General features: G+C 43.3%; 1 protein-coding gene across 3 annotated transcripts in view; it reads right to left on the reverse strand.

The window, feature by feature from the left end:
* STON1 (stonin 1) overlaps window positions 1-20988 on the reverse strand; it is a 62793-nt gene that overhangs the window by 10034 nt on the left and 31771 nt on the right. For 2 of the 3 annotated variants that reach the window (XM_010371747.2, XM_030921503.1), the window contains one exon: window positions 6255-8231. In XM_010371747.2, coding sequence (XP_010370049.1) covers window positions 6255-8184 — 1930 coding nt within the window. In that variant the 5' untranslated portion in view covers window positions 8185-8231. Of the gene's footprint in view, window positions 1-6254; window positions 8232-14439; window positions 14855-20988 lie in introns of those variants that run through there. The other variant, XM_010371748.2, reaches the window with a different exon arrangement.

Below are 20988 nucleotides of genomic sequence, written 5' to 3' on the forward strand. Positions count from 1 at the left end.
AGGGACATTAAGGGACCAGTACCCCTTCCCACTTTTCCAGAAATCACAGGTGATTTCCCCAATAAAAAATGTCAATCCTGATCCCTCAAATTCCCAGGAAGGCAAAAAAAAAAAAAAAAAGTTTTATAATTAGAGCATAGTAGACTAGTTTGTATGTTCTTGCCAGGTTCGGTAGTTTACACCTGTAATCCCAGCACTCGGAAGGCCAAGGTGGGTGGATTGCCTGAGCTGAGGAGCTCGAGACCAGTCTAAGCAACATGGCAAAACACCATCTCTACAAAAAATACAAAAAATTAGCCAGGCATGGTGGCACATGCTGTGGTCCCAGCTACTTGGGAGGCTGAGGTAGGAGGATGGCTTGAGCCTGGGAGGTAGAGGTTGCAGTGAGCTGAGATCTCCCCACTGCACTCCAGTGCTATTCATTCTGTTTCCATTTTTGAAGTATCTTTTCAAATAACGCATGTTTTTCAGAAACTGTCTTGAAAAGGATAAAATTTTAAAGAGCTTTTTAAAAAATTTTTGTTCTCTAAATACACAACTGATCTAAAAGTCATACAGAAAAATAGAGATGCATTCTGGGATCCTGCTGTTCTAAGTGTGTTCCTTGGGCCAGATGCATCGGCATCACATCAGCACTTGTTAGAAATACAGTATTCCAGATCCCACCTGCTCAGTCAGAATCCACATTTTAACAAGGTGATTCCTCGGCACACACAAGTTTGAGAAGAACTGCCTTAGGACAAAGATTTCCTTTCTGCTCCAATCTTATTATTACCATCCTTCTCAAGAGGCAAATTAGGTTATAGCCTGCCCTGGCACCCTCTCACTCTCTGCATTGCCCTCCCCACCCCCTCAGTGGAGAAGCTTGGTGCAGGGCCCTGTAATCCCAGATGTGTCCTGCCCCAAGCCAGGCCTACAGCTGCACCATGCCCTCTGGACGCCACCTGACACAGCCCCACTGTGTTTTCCCTGGGCCTCCTCTTTGTGCACAGACCTGACCTCAATAAAGCAGCTGTGATCCCAAAGGCTTTGTTCAGTGAATTACCACTGTGTAATTGACTGAAATGCCTGTAAAATGTTGTCCTGTGTGGGCCTGGTGATATGACAGTTTTACAAAAGAATTCCTGAAGGCCAAGATCAGGTCCAGCCAGTTTCCCTGGAAATGTCCATTCTTGTACATTGTTCTTGGTGAGCTCCACTGCTAATAAATACTCATGGGAGGCCGGGCGCAGTGGCTCATGTCTATAATCCCAGCACTTTGGGAGGCCAAACCGGGCAGGTCATGAGGTCAAGAGTTTGAGACCAGCCTGGCCAATATGGTGAAACCCCGTCTCTACTAAAAATATAAAAATTAGCCAGGCGTGGTGGTGCACACCTGTAGTCCCAGCTACTCAAGAGGCTGAGGCAGAAGAATCTCTTGAACCCAGGAGATGGAGGTTGCAGTGAGCCAAGATCATGCCACTGCACTCCAGGCTGGGTGGCAGAGCGAGACTCCGTCTTATAAATAAATAAATAAATAAATACTCATGGGAGAGCAATAATAGAGCTCTAGAAGACACAGACATATGCAGAGCAGGGAGGAATGATCCCTGCCGAGGGGATCAGGTCAGTAGTTCTCAACCCTGGCTGCATGAGCCTTTAGAAATATCAATACCTGGGCCTCATCTTCACAGAGCCTGATTAGTAGGGGATAGGGCCCAAATATGGGTATGTGTTTGAAGCTTTAATGATGCTAACATGTGGCCAGGGCTGGGAAACAGATTGCAAAAGGATAGGTGATTAGAAGATTCCAGGTTATCTCAGCTAATGGCACCATTGCCCATCTATCCACCAAAGCCAGACCCCTGACCTTGTCCCATCCCCTCGCTTTCCCTCATGCCCATAGAGAATCTATCATCACTGAGGGGCATCTCCTCTGAATTCGCTCACCCATCTCTTGCCTCTCTCACTGCCACTGCCTTTGCTCAGCATCCCTCACCTCCTCCCAACTTCCCTGTGTCTATAACCTACTCCTAAATCTTTCCTCTGCACTGCATGCCGGCATTTCTGAAACAAGATATGATTCTGTAGCAGTCATGCCTGAAAACAACCCTGAGGCCCTGTTGATGGATAAACTTCACACCCCACAGCATGGCCCACAAGGTCTTCATACACTGGTCTCTTCACTCACCACTCCCTCAGCCCCAAAACTTAGGTAAGAGCCCCCATCTACACACCTGTGGTTCTGCTGTTTCTTTGTTTGATGGAAACTCTATTGACTCTCCCAGCCATCCCTAGTCCCCAGGCAGTTTATCACCCTTTCCTTTGGGATCCCTAAGTGTCTATGTTTGTCTAAGCCTGGAGCTGTGCACTTTTCCACAGTGCATTTGGGTGGCTGCTTCAGAGTCTGTCTCACCTTCTAGACTGTTAAGCTTCTGATAGAGTAGGAATCATGTCTGTGTCTGTATCTCCTAAACACTCAGCACAGAGCCTATACCTAGAAGAAATTTCGCAGATGTTTGTGGAGTAAATGAGTGAGCCTCCTTCTCAATACATTCTTGTTGATTGAATCAGTTAACTACCCTATTAACTCTGAAAAAAATGCCGTGCTATAAACAGGATCATTTTCACAAAAAGCTTCATACATGTCTGCACTCCCAAAGTTAGAAAAGGTGATTGGTATGGTTTCTCAGTTTGAAAACTAAGTGTGGTTACCCTGGCCAGGCTTTAGCCAAGTGCTTAGTTCCTTCAGGGCCTCCCGGAGCACCTGCTCTAAGTAGAGCAATAGGAATGAACTACAAAGGGGGCCTGTGCTCTTGTCCCTCTGACACCACGTGGACAAGCCCACAGCCTGAGCCTATTGTGCTTCTCTCTCAAAAGCATAATTACCACTTCAAGTCTATGCAAAAACTGCTTTGGACCTTTTGTTCCAGTCCCTGTGACCATCTCTAGGATCAACAGAAAACAACAGGAGTTAGTTTATCACCCAGATTTCAGGGGAAACCTGCAGATCCAGGAGGTTCCAATAGGCATTCCAGCCTGCCTGACTTTCTGCCTGCCTCTCTTTCCCTTTTTGTTTAGCAAAACAAAAGCTAATACTCTGATTTTGTTTAAACCCTCTAACCCAACACTAGCACAAATAACTTTTAGAATAGACCATTTGGAACCTTGTATGAAGACCTCCAAACTGGTTTCTCTGGCATGAAGATGCAAATGGTTCAATTTGCCTCTCTAGCTAAGTTAGAAAAGAAAGCAGGGGCCAGGCACGGTGGCTCACACCTGTAATCCCAGCATTCTGGGAGGCCGAGGCGGGTGGATCACGTGAGGTCGGGAGTTCGAGACCAGCCTGGCCAACATGGTGAAACCCCATCTCTACGAAAAATATAAGAAATTAGCCAGGTGTGCTGGTGTGGGCCTGTAATCCTAGCTACTTGGGAGACTGAACCACTAGAATTGCTTGAACCCAGGAGGCAGCGGTTGCAGCGAGCACCACTGCACTCCAGCCTGGGCAACAGAGCAACACTCCATCTCAAAAAAAAAAAAAAAAACAGAAAGCAGGAAACATTATCTCAGTGGATTATATCATGGTATCATAGAAGATACCGACCTTCCCTCCCATCACAGCAGAGTTGATCAGAATGTGCTGTTTGAGGCCATTCACTGTGACCACGCTGCACCATCATCACCACTTCACTCTGCCCTAAGGCTGAGCTATCCTTGCTAGTTTGGGGGAACTGAATATAATTAATATGATTCTTGAGAATGCTGTGGGGTGAAATTTGGCATTAATGAAGACAGGTGTGGGGGTATCAGGAAGAAAGACAATGTAGGAACTTTCCTTCCGCACAGGGTCCTGGAGCTCCTCAGCTTACCACGCCTGTTTCTCTCACCTGAAGGATCCTGCCCATAGCTCAAGCTCTCATCAGTCAACAGATGTTAAACCAACAAAGAGTCATGGACAAGGTCCCATGGCCTCCAGGGTGCGGGCAGTGCTGCCCCTCAAGTCAATTGTAGTCTGGGGCTTGCTCTTCTGGTTCTACAACTTTACAACACCTGGAGAGCAGTGTTCTTCCCTCTGGCTACACCTTATATCTGGAGAGATCTTCAAACAAATACCTGGTACCTGGCTCCCTCCCGGACCCCTGCCAGAGATTCTGGTTTAATTAGCATGCAGTGAAGCCCGAACATTGAGATTATTTAAAAGCTTTCAAGTTATTCTAATGTAGTCAGGTTTGGCCAGGCATGGTGGCTCACACCTGTAATCTCAACATTTTGGGAGGCCAAGGTGGGTGGATCACTTGAGGTCAGGAGTTCAAGACCAGTGTGGCCAACATGGGAAAACCCGTCTCTACTAAAAATAGAAAAATTAGCCAGGCGCGGTGGCTCATGCCTGTCGTCCCAGCTACTCGGGAGGCTGAAGCCGCAGAATCACTTGAACCTGGGAGGCAGAGGTTGCAGTGAGCTGAGATCACACTGCACTCCAGCCTGGGCGACAGAGTAAGACTCCATCTCAAAATAATAATAATAATAATAATAATAATAATAATGTAGCCAGGTTTGAGAAATACTGCCATAAGGCCACCCCAAAGAAAAATGCTTCCTCTGAAGTCCACAGCCTGGAGGGTTCTAGATGAGCTTAAATTTCTCTGAAGAACCACAGCAGCTGTGAGCCATCTGGAAACAGGGATCAGATTTTTATTTATCTTTACCCCCAGCACTTGATGTGGTACTTGGTACACAGTAAGTGCTAAGTAAAGATTTGGATGGATGGGCCAGGCACAGTGGCTCACGCCTGTAATCCCAGCACTTTGGGAGGTCGAGGTGGGAGGATCACAAGGTCAGGAGTTTGAGACGACCCTGGCCAATATGATGAAACCCTGTCTCTACTAAAATACAAAAATTATCCAGGCATGGTGGTGGCTGCCTGTAGTCCCAGCTACTCGGGAGGCTGAGGCAGGAGAATCGCTTGAACCCAAGAGGTAGAGGTTGCAGTGAGCCGAGATTGTGCCACTGTACTCTGCCTGGGTGAGAAAGTGAGACTCTGTCTCAAAAAAAAAAAAAAAAAGAAAAGAAAAGAAAAAGAAAAAATGATTTGGATCAATGGATGGATGGATGGATGAATGGATGGATGGATGAATGCATCAACTCAGGTCCCCCAACTCTGCCCCCAGTTTAACTCTAGAGACCAGTGACCAGTGCTCTGCTGGGGAAAAGAAAAAACAAAAAACAAAAAACCTCAACTAAATAGGGAAGAGCTCTAATTTTAAAATTTGGTTTTTGATTTTATTGTATTATGCCCACTACTAACTTAACTGCTCCGAAATAAATGTGGTACTATAACTGTCTTTTCAAGTTCTGACTTCTAGATAATTTTTTCTTTACAAAATTTTAAAAATCAACTGAATTTTTAACACTCAAATATGTCCACCTCATTCTTTTAAAACAACCAGTTGAGGCCAGATGAGGTGGCTCACACCTGTAATCCTAGCATTTTGGGAGGCAAACGTGGGAGGATCCCTCGAGCCCAGGAATTCAAGACCAGCCTGGGCAACATTGGGAGGCCCTGTCTCTACTAAAAAACAAAATATTAGCCAGGCACGATGGTATGCATCTGTAATCCCAGGTACTGAGGAGGCTGAGGCAGGAAGATCACTTGAACCTGGGAAATGGAGGCTGCAGTGAGCCATGATCGTGTCACTGCACTCCAGCCTGGATAACAGAGTGAGATCCCATGTCAAAAACAAAAACAATACCAGTTGAGATGGCCAAATGGGTGAATTCAGTCAACAAAAATCAGTTTGGGTAAAAAGGAAAGCAGTCTTATTTCAAAGAGCAGGGAGCAAACCTAAGGAAGAAGTGGTATCGGCTGAGAATGCAAAAAAGTTCAGGCATATTCATGGATGACAGATCTTTAAAGATTAATTAGGGAATCTCAGCTATATTAGAAACATTTTTAACATTTGAAGTTGGTGGGTTAATCTCAACCATGGATATCAATGAATTTTCTCTTAGTGCCGCATTCCACAACAAATTCCTAGCCTAACATGGTATTTCATATGACATTAAAAAAATGTTAAACAGTTAAACTTATCTGGTAGAAATAGGTGCAAAAGGAAACAAACCAGCTCTTGAGCTAAATGTTCCATCTCCCACCCCAAAGCGTGGCCTCAGCTGACAAATTGCCATCTGTCTCTACCTGGTTTCAACCCAAAGAGGAAGGTGAGAATATTTAAGCTATTTCCCATGAAAATAAACTTGGGGTATTGAATATTTACTTGAATTTTTGTCTGGAAGCCGATCTATCTTCCATACCACTGCCTGGTAGGCACTCTCATATTTTGCTGACCCCACAGTGACTTGAATGACAGGTTCAGATTCAAGTTCATGTAAACTCCCCAGACATGCCCGGCGGTTCATTTTGGCTTTCAGAGACTTCTGCCTCTGGAGGTTCATGGTCCAAAGGGCCTTGATCCACTGCGATGGGACAGGAAAGTGTATCATTATATTGTCACAGGACCTTAAGGAACCAGCATGGGATGACCTCTGCGCCAATGGGGCCATGTTGACAAAAGCCTGAAGTTCCACATATGCTCCCTGGACAACCACTACAGACTTCAAGGAAAACGGAAGATCATCCCCGTTATACAAAGTCTTGAAACGCATCAGCTCACACCGGCAGGCATCCAGAGGCACAAACTTAATGATTCTTGATTGCTCAAATTCTTGTACTTTCACACACTTATGAAAATGGTAGTCAAGAATATTAATCCCTTTTTTTTCTGAGTCCTTCTCAAAATAGGATTCATCTCGCTTCGGCAGCTCAAGGTCATTCAAGGTTAAAAAGCATTCCAGGTTCCCATTCACAAAGCAGAGGCAGTAAATTTGAGTTATCACAGCACTTTCAACCAATTTTCCTTCTTTTGTGACTTTACCCCAAAAGTTGTCCACAATTTCCAAGGAAATTTCTTGCTCCTCATAGTTCTTTTTTGGTTTTGAAACAGCTGGCAACTTCATCAGCTCCTCCTCCACAGTGGTCAGAAAGTCAAGGAAGTCATGGTACGATGTGGACCCCAACTTTAGCATCTGCTCTATGTCTGGTTCATGAACTACTTCTGTCTTAGAATGGTATTTCCTTTTTTCTGTATAAGACACATGTTCAATCTTCACAGTATGGATTTTTCCTGCTACACTGAAGTTCTCAACCTTGGGTTCAGAAAGCCTACAATATGGATCAAGCTGTATCTCTTTAAATGGTTTTTCTAATCCCTGCTCATAATACATCTGCAAAATTCCTCCAGGCAAAACGTTCAGAAAAATTGGTCCCCATTGCCGGGAAGACATCATATTCTTCTTCTCAGGAATTCTCAGCATGAAAGACCATCCAGCTTTTGGCTGACTCCTGAAGAGTGCGTGAGGGACAAAGGAAGAGGCATTTTCTTCAGCACATAGACAGTGCATAGACAAACTTCTAAGTGAGTCTTGGTTCTCAGCTGACTGGAGATGCTCGAGCTTCTCACAGATATAGTTGAGTGAACACTTATTTAGGCTTTTTTGATCATTAGGCATCTCCTTGTCTCTTGATGAGAACATCTTTTTGCTTCCTGGTGGGTCAAGGGTGAACTGGGAATCACTGCCTTCATCTTTCCAAAATGGACTTGAAAAAGCACAATCCTCTCGAAAATACTGAAACTGGGGGAGATCATCACTTTGGAATCCTAGGCTTTCAGCCTGGTGAGGGTTAACTTCATCTGGAAGCCCTACTTTGGGAGCTGGATGTGTACATGAGTGGTCACTGGGCAACAAGGCATGGGATGAACATGTTGGTCCGGTAGTCAGTAAGGAAGATTCTCCTCCTGATATTGTGAGTGGGTTGCCTGAAGATGATTCTGGAATAGGATAAAGCACATGAGTCCCTGCTTTGGGGATGCCAGGAAAACCTGGGAAGTCTTTGGTAGGTGTAGAAAGAGGAGAGTTACTTGGAGGTCCTGGACTGAAATAAAAGTCTACAATGGGGGAGGAGAGAGGGGTGCTGCTGGTGGAAGAAGATCCACTGGGAAATTCCTTGAGGCCAGGAAGGTTCAGCTTCAGTCCATTTGGTCTACAGACACCTTGGTTCTCCAGAGGAAAATTCTTTGACTTTTGAGAAGACTGAAAAGCGGGATCATCATCAAAGGTGACCCAGTTGCCTGGGTTTGTGGAGCACATCTTTGGGATCAGATTGTGGTCTTGTCAAGAAATCAAATAGGTTGTCTCTGTTAAAAAAATAAATAAATAAATAAAGAGAAAATACGCATACAAAATGAAGGGGGGAATCATTACTACAGGTCTTTAGTTCTGATAAATATTTGGATGTAAAAGCATCCAGATTTACAGATTAACCAAGTTCAAAGAAATGCTTAAAAATTATAATTCTGTTGGTGGCTAAGTGGATTTAAAAAAAAAAAAAAACCATGATCCAACTATATGCTGTCTGTAAGGGACTCACTTTAGATTTAAGGACATACATATGCTGAAAGTGAAAGGATGAAAAAAGATATTCCATGCAAACGTTATCTAAGAGAGAGCAGGAGTAGCCATACTTCAGCAAAATAAACTTTAAGTCAAAAACTATCATAGGAGACAAAGAAGGACATTATATAATGATAAAAGAGTCAATTCACTAGGAAGACATAACAATTATAAATATATATTAACCCAGCTGGGAACAGTGGCTCATAACTGTAATTCCAGCACTTCGGAAGGCCGAAGCAAGTGGGTCACCTGAGGTCAGCAGTTCGAGACGGGTCTGGCCAATATAGCAAAACCCTGTCTCTATAAAAAAATACAAAAATTAGCCAAGCATGGTGGTAGTCACCTGTAATCCCAGCTACTCGGGAGGCTGAGGCAGGAGAATCACTAGAACCTGGGAGGCAGATGTCGCAGTGAGCTGAGAAAGTGCCACTGCACTCCAGCCTGGGTGACGGAGTGAAACTCCCTCTCAAAATATATATGTATTTATATATCCAACATCAGAGCATCCAAATATATGAAGCAAGCATTAATAGAAAAATTGAAGGGAGAAACAGATGGCCACTCCTTAATAATTGGAGATTTCAACACCATACTTTAAACAATACACAGAACATCCAGACAGAAGACCACTAAAGAAACAATAGACTTGAACACTATAAACTAAACTAAACTGGCAGACCAATACAGAACATTCCACCTAACAGCAGCAGAACACATATTCTTCTCAAGCACATACAGAACATTCTCCAAAGCAGATCACATGTTTGGTTACAAAACAAATCTTAACAAATGTGAGAAGACTGAAATCACACAAACATTTTTTCTAACCACAATGGAATAAAACCAGAAATTAATAATAGAAGGAAAACTAAAAAATTCACAAATATTTGAAAATTAACATACTCTTGAACAACCAATGGATCAAAGAAGAAATAAAAAGGGAAATTAGAAAATATCTTGAGACAAATGAAAATGAAAACATGGCACACCAAAATTTATGGGATGCAGCAAAAGCAGTACTCAGAGGGAATTTTATAGCCAAAATGTGCCACTGCACTCCAGCCTGGGCAACAGAGCGAGACTCCATCTCAGAAAAAAAAAAAAAAAAAAGAAGAAGAGAAAAGAAAGAGGGCTAGGTGCAGTGGCTCACATCTATAATCCCAGCACTTTGGGAGGCTGAAGACAGCGGATCACCTGAGATCAGGAGTTCGAGACCAGCCTGGCCAACATGGAGAAGCCCTGTCTCTACCGAAATTACAAAAAATTAGCTGGGTGTGGTGGCGCATGCTTGTAATCCCAGCTACTCAAGAGGCTGAGGCAAGAGAATCGCTTGAGCTTGGGAGGCAGAGGTTTCAGTGAGCAGAGACTGCATCATTCCTCTCCAGTCTGGGCAACAAGAGAGACACTTTCTCTCAAAACAAAAAAAGTGGTGTTGAAAAAACTTGATATCCACATGCAAAAGAGTGAAACTAAACTGTAATCTTATACCAGAGATGTCCAATCTTTTGGCTTCCCTCAGCCACACTGGAAGAAGAAGAATTACGGCCAGGCACAGTGGTTCACGACTATAATCCCAGCACTTTGGGAGACCAAGGTGGGTGGATCACCTGAGGTCAGGAGTCCAAGACCAGCCTGGCCAACATGGTGAAACCCCGTCTCTACTATTGTACTATTTTTAAAAATTTGTAAAAATACAAAAAAATTAGCCAGGCCTGATGTCATGCAACTGTAATCCCAGCTACTCAGGAGGCTAAGGCAGGGGAATTGTTTGAACCTGGGAGGCAGAGGTTGCAGTGAGCCAAGATTGTATCACTGCACTTCAGCCTGGGCAACACAGTGAAACTCCATCTCAAAAAAAAAAAAATAGATAAAAGATTTAAACATAAGACTTGAAACTATAAAACTCTGGGTTTTTTGTTTTTTTCTTGTTTTTTGTTGTTGTTTTTGTTTTGAGACAGGAGTCTCACTCTGTCACTCAGGCTGGAATGCAGTGGTCGGATCTCGACTCACTGCAACCTCCGCCTCCCTGGTTCAATCAATTCTCCTGCCTCAGCCTCCTGAGTAGCTGGGATTACAGGCATGCACCACCACGCCCTGCTAATTTTTGTATTTTTAGTAGAGACGGGGTTTCCTCATGTTGGGCAGGCTGGTCTCAAACTCCCGACCTCGTGATCTGCCCGCCTTGGCCTCCCAAAGTGCTGGGATTACAGGGATGAGCCACCACGTCTGGTGAAAACTATAAAACTCTTAGAACAAAACGCAGAGGAAAATCTTCATAACATTGGTCTTGGCAATGATTCCTTGGATATGACAGCAAAGCACAGGCAACAAAAGCAAAAACAGAGAAGTGAGACACCATTAAACTTAAAACTTTCTGCATAGCAAAGGAAACAATCAACAGAGTAAAAATGGTAACATAAAGAATGGAGAAAATATTTGCAAACGGTGTTTCTTATAAGGAATTAATATCCAAAACATATAAGGAACTCAATAAACTCAACAGCAAGAAAATAAATAATGCAATTTAGTAATTGGCAAAAGTACTTTAGACATGTCTCCAAAAAAGACATATAAATGGCCAGAAAGTATATGAAAAGATGCTCAACATTACTAATCATCAGGAAAATGCTGATCAAAACTACAATGAGGTATCACCTCATACCTTTTAGAATGGCCATTATTTTCTTTTTTCTTTTCTTTTTTTTTGTTTTTAAATGATAACATGGCCAACCACAGTGGCTCATGCCTGTAATCCCAGCACTTTGGGAAGCTGAGGCGGGAGGATCACTTGAGGTCAGGAGTTCAAGACCAGTTGGCCAACATGGTGAAAACTCATCTCTACTAAAAATATAAAAATTAGCTGGGTGTGGTGGTAGGTGCCTGAAATCCCAGCTACTCAGGAGGCTGAGACATTAGAATCACTTGAACCCAGGAGGCAGAGGTTGCAGTGAGCCGAGATCCCACTGCACTCTAGCCTAGGAGACACAGTGAGACTCTGTCTCAAAAAAAAAAAAAGGAAAACAACGAATCTTGGCAAGGATGTAAGAAATCGGAACGCTTGTGCATTGTTGCTGCGAACGTAAAGTGGTGCAGCCACTATGAGGAATAATATGGAAGGCCCTCAAAAAATTAAAAATAGGGCCAGCTGTGGAGGCTCACACCTCTAATCCCAGCACTTTGGGAGGCTGAGACAGGCTGATCACCTAAGACTAGGAGTTCGAGACCAGCCTGGCCAACATGGTGAAATCCTGTCTCTACCAAAAATACAAAATTAGCCGGGCATGGTGGCGGGCACCTGTAATCTCAGCTACTTGGGAGGCTGAGGCAGGAGAATCGCTTGAACCCAGCAGGCAGAGGTTGCAGTGAATGGAATATCACGCCATTGCACTCCAGCCCGGGCAACAAGAGCAAAACTCCATCTCGAAAAAAAAAAAAAAAAAATTAAAAATAGAACTACCGTATGATCCAGCAATCCCACTTCTGGGTATTTATTCAAAAAACTGAAAACAAGGTCGTGAAAAAATATTTGCATCCCCATATTCACTACATCATTATTTACAATAGTCAACAGATGGAAACCATCTAAATGTTCATCGATGGAAGGATGCGTAAAGAAAATGCAGTATATTCATACAGTAGAATACGATTCAGTATTAAAAGGAAGAAAATTCTGACGCAGCCTGCAACATAGATGAACCTTCAGCACATTATGCTAAGTGCAGTAAGTCCATCACAGAAGGACAAATCCTACATGACTCCTCTTATACGAAGTATGTAAAGTAGTCAAACTCATACAGCAGAAAGTAAAACGGTAGTTGCCAGGAACTGGGAGAAAGTAAAAATAGGAAGTTGCTGTTCAGTGGATATAGTTTCAGTTATGCAAGATGAAAAAGTTCTAGAGATTTGCTGTACAACAATGTGCATATCATTCATAATACTGTTTTGTACACTTAAAAACTTTTAAAAGAGTAGACCTCTTGTTACGTAGTTTCATTTGCCACAATTGAATAAAACTGGAATACATTTGAATCAACTCAATAAATCTTTATTTGAGTGATCACTATGTACCCAGACCTTGTTAGTATTGTGAAAAACACAGGAGGAGAAGATTAAAAATCCGATTTATAATGAACTTATAAGCCACTGACAGTCCAAAAATATATGAGGTTTACAGTTTAGAAGCATTTTCAATTCACAATCTCATTTGTCAAAAACACCCTGTAAAGTGTATTATTATTCCTGTTTCATAGCTGAGATGCCTTGGCTTCAGGTTCATTGCCTAAAATCGCCCAGCCAGTAAGAGGTAGAGCCAGAATTTTTTAAATAACAGTTTTATTGAGATATAATTCCTATACCATGAATTCACCCATTTAAAAAAAGTGTCAATTCAGTGGCTTTTAGTATGTTAACAGAATTGTGCAACCATCACAACTATCAAATTCCACAACATTCTTTTTTTTTTTTTTTTTTTTGAGATGGAGTCTCCCTCTGTCGCCCAGGCTGGAGTGCAGTGGCACGATCTCGACTCACTGCAACCTCCACCTCCCGGGTTCAATTGATTCTCCTGCCTCAGTCTCCCAAGTAGCTGGGATTACAGGCACACAGCACCACACCTGGCTAATTTTTGTATTTTTAGTAGAAACGGGGTTTCGCCATGTTTGCCAGGCTGATCTTCAACTCCTGACCTCAAGTGATCCACCTGCCTCAGCCTCCCAAAGTGCTGGGATTACAGGCGTGCACCACTGTGCCTGGCCAAATTCCACAACATTCTTTTCATCCCAATAATAAACCTTGTATACTTATTAGTAGTCACTCCACATACTCCCCTTCCCACAGGCCCTGGAAACCACTAAACTACTTTCTGTCTCTGTGAATTTGCCTATTCAGGACATTTCATATAAATTGAATCATACAGCATATAGCTTTTGTGTCTGGCTTCTTTCACCTAGCATGTTTCCAAGGTCATCCATGTTGTAGCATATGTCACTGCTTCCTTCCTTTTTAAGGCTGAATAGTAGTTCATTGCATGGAAATATCACACTTTGTTTATCCATTTATCAGTTGATAGACATTTGGTTTGTTTCCACTTTTTAGCTATTTTGAATAATGCTGCTCTGAATATTTGTGTAAAAGTTTCGTGTGATCATTTCTCTTGAGTATACACCTAGGTGTGGAAAAAACAGGATTGGAATACAGGTCACTTCAGCTCAACCTGATACAACAAATTACTGAAATTAATTTAATGACACCAGAGGCAACGAAGTGTAAGGACCACAACACTGATGTGGGGCTTGGATAACCCAAATTCTAGGCATTGCTCTGTCACTAACTAGCTGTGTGCACAGCCTCTCCAGACATTCAGGTGATTACACAAGAATGAGCTCTGTGCACAAGAATGAGCACTGCACTCCAGCCTGAGCGACAGAGGGAGACTCCATCTAAAAAAAAAAAAAGAATGTTGTGGAATTTGATAGTTGTGATGGTTGCACAATTCTGTGCAACCTTTCCAACTGCAAAGTGATGCTATGGTAGTTGACATCCAGTGGAAAATTTTGTCAAAAGCAGAAATTGTATTACCACTAAATGCATGGGCTTCAGTGCTGAGATATTTATTTATTTATTTTTCAGAGGTGGGACCTTGCTATGTTTCCCAGGCTGGTCTCAAATACCTGGCCTCAAGTGATCCTCCTGCCTCAGCCTCCCAAGTAGCTGGGATAGGGCAAACGTCCAAACTGACAGAAAATGAAACTCCCTGAGATCTACTGATGTAAAAATGCAAACCCTGCTAGAATCATGCCCTTGGGAAAGGCCTATTTTTCTCCCTCCAGCCACTGTCTTGCCTCCCCTTGTGGATAATGAAGCTTCCACCAATGCAATCATTCAACCTTGGAAAACAGTCAACATAAAGGGTGAGAGGGCCTGGGGCTCCGCTAGGGACAGAGCACTCACTGTTGTCATTTGCTGCATCCACACATTCCTGAGGGCACAAAAACACACAGCGGAGGGCAGCCCAGGCTGCTGGCTCTCTGGAGGCCACTTCACTGTCACTGCCCTCAGGCTGAAGTTGCTGTGAAGCACCTTCCCTCAGAGCAGGGAGAGCAGGGTTTCGTTGGGACGCACCAGGAGGCTCAGAGGTGGGAAATCAGCAGCACTATTTCTCACCCTCTTCAGAACGCATCCAGCCAAAATAAGTCCTCCTATGGGATGAGAGCTCAGGAAAATATTTACTTTAGTTGGGTTTATTAAAAAGAAAAGAAAAAGAGGAAATTATTCCATTTCAGACCGAATACGATTCTGATGTATGCCAAAAATTTCACCTCATCAGTTTTCCTTGTAGCTTCAAAATTAGCAACAGTGGTGTTGATTTCTTCAGTTTTTGCTCATTATGAGACAAATAAACTGATTTCCATAAGCAAGACAAAAGAAATCAAGCCCATTACTTTGTAAGCAGCCCTGAATTTTTTTAAAGCAAACCTTACACAAAAATCTCCTAACTTGAACCCCAGATCTATGCAAAGTGCACTCCTACCCCCTCACTGTCCACATTTCACCCCTGTCCAGGATTCTTCCAAAGGAAGCAGTCAGCAAATGTGATGTGAGTTTTATTCAACCAAACAGAACTTCATATGACGCCCAATAGGAACCCAAACCTTTATCCTAGAAGTATGATACTATTCTGGAGTCAGGAGCTCTGATTCCCCATTGCTGAAGGGAGGCCTATTTCCCACTGTGCTCCTCTTCCTCCCCTCTTCAATCTCTTGCTATCTTCCTTTATCAATCCTTTTTGTTTTTCCCCAAGACAGAATCTTCCTCTGTCACCCAGGCTGGAGTGTAGTGGCACTGATCTTGGCTCACCACAACCTCCACCTCCCGGGTTCAAGTGATTCTCCTGTCTCAGCCCCCTAAGTAGCTGGGATTACAGGTACCCGCCACCGCGCCAGGCAACTTTTTGTACTTTTAGTAGAGACAGGGTTTCGCCATGTTGGCCAGGCTGGTCTCAAACTCCTGACCTTGTGGTCCACCTGTCTTGGCCTCCCAAAGTGGTGGGATTACAGGCATGAGCCATTGCGCCCAGCCTATCAATCCTTTTTACACTTGCTTCCATTTCTCTCACCTCTTTCACCTCCTCCTTCTCTATGACTTCGTCTTTCTATTCTGGTCTCAAAACCCACCAGCCAGTTGGCACAAAGTCAACAACTAAGATCAATTCCATGCATCACCTTCCTTCCCTTTCCTTCCCTCCTAATCCTCTCATAGGAAAGGGGGCCACACCCTGTCCAGGGCCTTGGTCTGTTAGAAGCCTACTGGGTCTCTGAGAGATAAGAAGGCTCAGAGAAGTTTAGATGCATTTTCCTCAGTCATCTGCTACTTTACCCTATGCACTTTGAGACATTGTAATCTAAGAGTATTCAAGTGGCAGCATCTATGTAACTTCAGTTTTGTTTTGTTCTGTTCCTGCATTACAAGTAGGGTTGGTCTAGATATGTAAGCTGTTCCTCCCAGAAAGGCCTTCACAGGCAACATCTCATTTAAACTGCATGACAATCCAGAGCAGACCACAGCATCTGGGCACTTTCCCCAAAGTCTCAAGTCCAGTTAGTGCAGAGCTGGGAACCAAGGACTCCTGGCACCAAGTCCGCAGCCGCCTTCCTCTGAAGCAAAGATTCCTCTATTCTGAGTCCCTGGCTTTTCCCTCAGCTGTGGACTCCATCCCAGCCTGCATGCCCCATACTTTTCAAGGGTCTGTTTTCAATCTGGAATACCCTGCAAATTCCTAGAGGACAATTGCACACAAATTTCAGAGACAAGGCCAGTCACGGTGGCTCATGCCTGTAATCCCAGCACTTTGGAAGGCCAAGGCAGGCAGATCACGTGAGGCCAGGAATTCAAGACCAGCCTGGCCAACATGGCAAAACCCTGTCTCTACCAAAAATACAAAAATTAGCTGGGTGTGGTATTGCTCCTCGCAGCTACTCAGGAGGCTGAGGCAGGAGAATCGCTCAAGCCCATGAAGTGGTGGTTGCAGTGAGCCAAGATCACTCCACTGCACTCCAGCCTGGGGGACAGAGCAATACTCTGTCCTGGGGAAAGGAAAAAAAAAAAGCCTTAGAGATAGCCAAGACATCAAGAATGAAGCCCAGAAAGAAAAGGAGAATGTATTATGGCAAGAATTTCTAGAAAACCATTTCGGAGGTTCGAAGGTTTCTAGGAAAGTGTTTGCTTCCTCTTTAGACTATAGACATTTTCTTCAGCTGTCTGTTTTCAAAGCACTGAACTCAAGAAGAAATTAAAAGAAGACACACATGCCTATTCACACCAGGAATATTAGGAATTCACACTAGGAAACAATGGTTTGCAACCTTAGACCTCAACATGTGAGACAAATGGCATTCGAAAGCCTAGCACGTGCTCTTGGATGTACCCAGAATTTAGCATTCCCCATATTTAGGGAAGCCCTGAACTGATTCATTGTCCCTACCATTTTAAGCGGTGATAGGAGGGTTCACACGAAGCATGAACAAAGGCTGCATTCGCACACAGTTCGTACACTCCACCCCTTTCTCCCACTTAAGAAATCATATTGGAATTCTTTTTTTTTTTTTTTTTAATTTAAGACTGAGCCTCACTCTGTCACCCAGGCTGGAGTGCAGTGGTGCAGTCTCAGCTCACTGTAACTTCTACCTCCTGGGTTCAAGTGATTCTCCTGCCTCAGCCTCCCAAGTACCTGAGATTACAGATGCACACCACCACGCCCTGCTAATTTTTGTATTTTTTGTAGAGACGGGGTTTCGCCATGTTGGCCAGGCTGGCCTCAAACTCCTGACCTCAAGTGATCTGCCTGCCTCTGCCTCCCAAAGTGCTGGGATTACAGGCATGAGCCACCATGTCCAGCCTGGAATTCTTGTAAGAGTATTATGGAGATTATCATGAATTGACTCTAAATCGTTTAAAAATGCATCTTTCACAAACAGCAATACCTTAAATATTATTACAAATTGATTATCCCTAATTCAAAAACCCAAAATCTGAAATCCTCCAAAATTCAAAATGTTTTGAATGCCAACATGACACTCAAAGGAAAAGCTGACTGCAGCATTTTAGATTTGGGGATGCAAATATTCCAAAATCCAAAAAAATTTAAAACACTTCTGGTCTAAGCATTTGGTGTAAGGGATACTCAACCTGTAATAATATTGCAAATTACTTGCAACAAGCCCTATAAATAAGAAGCACTGGTATGGAAAAACAATCTCACAAAAAGGAATTTAAAGAAAATCTTTCAAACTATCATAGGAAAAAATTAATATATTCTTTGAGAATCAGACTGAAGCTTTTTCAAGGAAAGAGCATGTCTCATTTATTAAGACATTTTCTGCACTGTCTACAAATGTCTGACACAAATACAAAAAGCTTAATACATTTCTGATTGAATAATTTTAAATGGTGTTTGCACTTTTCCACAAATTAAATCTCTCTACTTCCCTCCCCAGTTCAAAGAATCACTGGATAAGACATTTTCCACACTGTCTACAAATGCCTGACACAAATACACAAAGCTTAATACATTTCTGATTGAATAATTTTAAATGGTTTTTTCATTTTTCCACAAATTAAATCTCTCTACTGCCCTCCCTAGTTCAAAGAATCACTGGATTTTAGGGTTAGGAAGACATTGAAGGCATTCTGTTCAATTAACCACACTAACAAACATTTATCAAATAACTATGTGTTCATGGTGTGCTCAGGACTGTAGGCTATATATGCATGATCTCATTTAATACTCACAATCTCATGAAGCAATATTATCATTATTTTGTAGAAGAGGAAAATAAGTTCAAAGAAGTTAAACTACTTGCCTAAAGTTGCCCGACCAGTAAGACGTAGAACCTAGACTGTGACCAGGTCTGTCCGATCCCAAAGTCCATCAACCTGGAGATCCAGAGAGATCCAATGCCTTGTTGGTGTCAGGGGTCCTGGCTTTTCTGCACTTTCCACCACCCCACCCTTTACTAATGAAACAGCACCAGGGTAGAGCCACCACCACTTCCTGGAGCCAGGAGCTCTAGATTGGAAGGATGCTGTTCTTACCTGAGAAGAGCCTATTTCTCCAGCAAGCCCACCACACGTATCTGCCCCTTGGACATCAGGCTGTGGGAAAAGCAGACTCTGTGATAATTTTCCCCAAGGTTGCTCAAGAACAACAGCTCAGTATAAATTTGGGTCATTTCTGAGAATGGCTTTCATAACTCAGCTCGCCCTATTTCCTGCCCCTTCTTGACTGCATCAACTGGCTGTCCTACCCTTAGTGATGAACAATTTCTCAGAATTGTTGTCTAATAAATATATTTAGGTGCCCCGCCTTTCTTTTAGTGGTGATTCTGGTATTCTGTGTAATTTTCCAAACTTTGTGTAACTCCCTGCAAAGTCCATCCCTCCCACACTATCATTCCCTACTCCCCTCCATCCTCAAGGGTCTACTTCTGCCATTCTTTGCAGTTTTCCTCTACTTTTCTTCATAAACCACTCAAATAAAATGGAAATATGAAGTTCTACCTTCTCCTGTAGATTGTTGAAGTCAGATTAGATGCATACGATAGGTGAAACAGCAATCCAGGTCATTTGCAGCTGAAGACTTTGTCCCCATTTCAGTATGCATCTGTGGGGAAAAGCACCCTCCCGTGTGGTCCCTACTGTCTGGTTCCTCTGTTTCTGCCAGATGTCGGGGGAGGACTGATGCTGGGGAGGTATTAAGCAGAGCTCAGGAAGGCATCAACACCTCTCAGTAGCCTCCTGGTATCAGCCCAACCAAACTGTCCCTGTTGGGCCAGTTCCTACTTAAGCCTCAGGAACACCCTGTCCTTCAGCAGAGGGCTGAATTGAGTACTTCATGCCTGTGGCTTCTCTTTGCTCTGTAATAATGCTGCATAATCTAGAGAAAGAATGTCTTAATGTCAGTGTGTCTGTGTGGTTCCATTGGCTGTTTCTCAAATAAGGAATTCTCAGACTCCCTATAGCGCCAGACTCCTCAAGAGCAACATTGTAACTAGAATGGAGCAGCATTTCCAAACCCTCAGTCTGTTTTTGCATGATTGGAGGGCTGCAATCCAGCTACTGTGCATTCCAGAAACAACTGTACATCCTGGAAACAAAGCCAGTTAGGGACAAGCCAGTGTGTAAACATGCAGCTGTGAAGAATTTTCTTAAGGGCTTGCTATGACAGTATTTAAAATATCATTCCTGGCCGGGTACAGTGGCTCACGCCTGTAATCCCAGCACTTTGGGAGGCCCAGGCGGGCAGATCACCTGAGGTCAGGAGTTCGAAACCACCCTGGCCAACATGGAGAAACTCCGTCTCTACTAAAAATACAAAAATTAGCCAGGCACATTGGTGGGCACCTATAATCCCAGCTACTCAGGAGGCTGAGGCAGGAGAAGCGCTTGAACTCGGGAGGCGGAGGTTGCAGTGAGCTGAGATCACACCATTGCACTCCAGTCTGGGTGACAGGGTGAGACTGCGTCTCAAAAATAAATAAATAAATAAAAATAAAATATCATTCCTATAAAAGCCTTCCTTCTAAAGGGGAAAGCAAAAGTTTGGAACAAAAAGGAACCATCAGAAAACACAATACCTTAAGGAAAATTAAAAAGCCTCGCCTTCATCTTAGGTCATGGGGGAAGTGCCCACAGGCTGCATGAACCATATTATTAGCACATATGTTCTGCAGCTCATAATGCTTCATCGCAAACATGTGTGGTATTTAGTTCAGCTATGTGACAGGGAATAACATTTGTAAAATATTAAACCACAGCGAAACCTAACCATACCTTCAAATATTGTCAGTGCTGGTTCCAGCTCAATTCCCCAACACTGCCCCTTCCCTATGACTTTTAACCTTCATTTTTCCTGCATGAATTTGGGTGCCAGCTTTTTTTTTTTTTTTTTTTTTTTTTTTTTTTTTTCCGTTGTTGTCATCATCTGTTCATTTCCTAAATTTAGAGGATAGTGACATGGATTCTCTCTTTGACCAAATTCTAGCCAGGCTTGGAGCCTGCTTCTTGAACAGGCCTTTCAACCTCAGCCTGTAACAACTTGAACAAACACTAATATAGCTTCTAATGGCTCGAGGCCACACCACTACAACACCAGCCTCTCTTAAAGTGCCTGCCTGCGAAAATGCAAGGCTGCTTGAAGAATTCAATGTTTGTTTCAATCAACACCTGAAGATAGGGTCTCTGCCTTCCAGCCTCAGTAGGAGGGTAGGAGCCTAACTTTGATAAATGCCAGTTTGCAAACCCAGATGGATTTCACATGGACCAACCCCTCCTTCCCACTTTTTGTAATTTTTCACTTCCCCAACTCCCTTGAGCTCATTCACCCTTTAAAATGCCCAGTCACAGGCTGGGATATGGCAGCTCATGCCTGTAATCCCAACACTTTGGGAGACTGAGGTGCGCGGATCACCTGAGGTCAGGAGATGGAGACCAGCCTGACCAATA

The sequence above is a fragment of the Rhinopithecus roxellana genome, chromosome 17 (genome assembly GCF_007565055.1).
Source record: "Rhinopithecus roxellana isolate Shanxi Qingling chromosome 17, ASM756505v1, whole genome shotgun sequence".
NCBI classification, from domain to species: Eukaryota; Metazoa; Chordata; class Mammalia; order Primates; family Cercopithecidae; genus Rhinopithecus; species Rhinopithecus roxellana.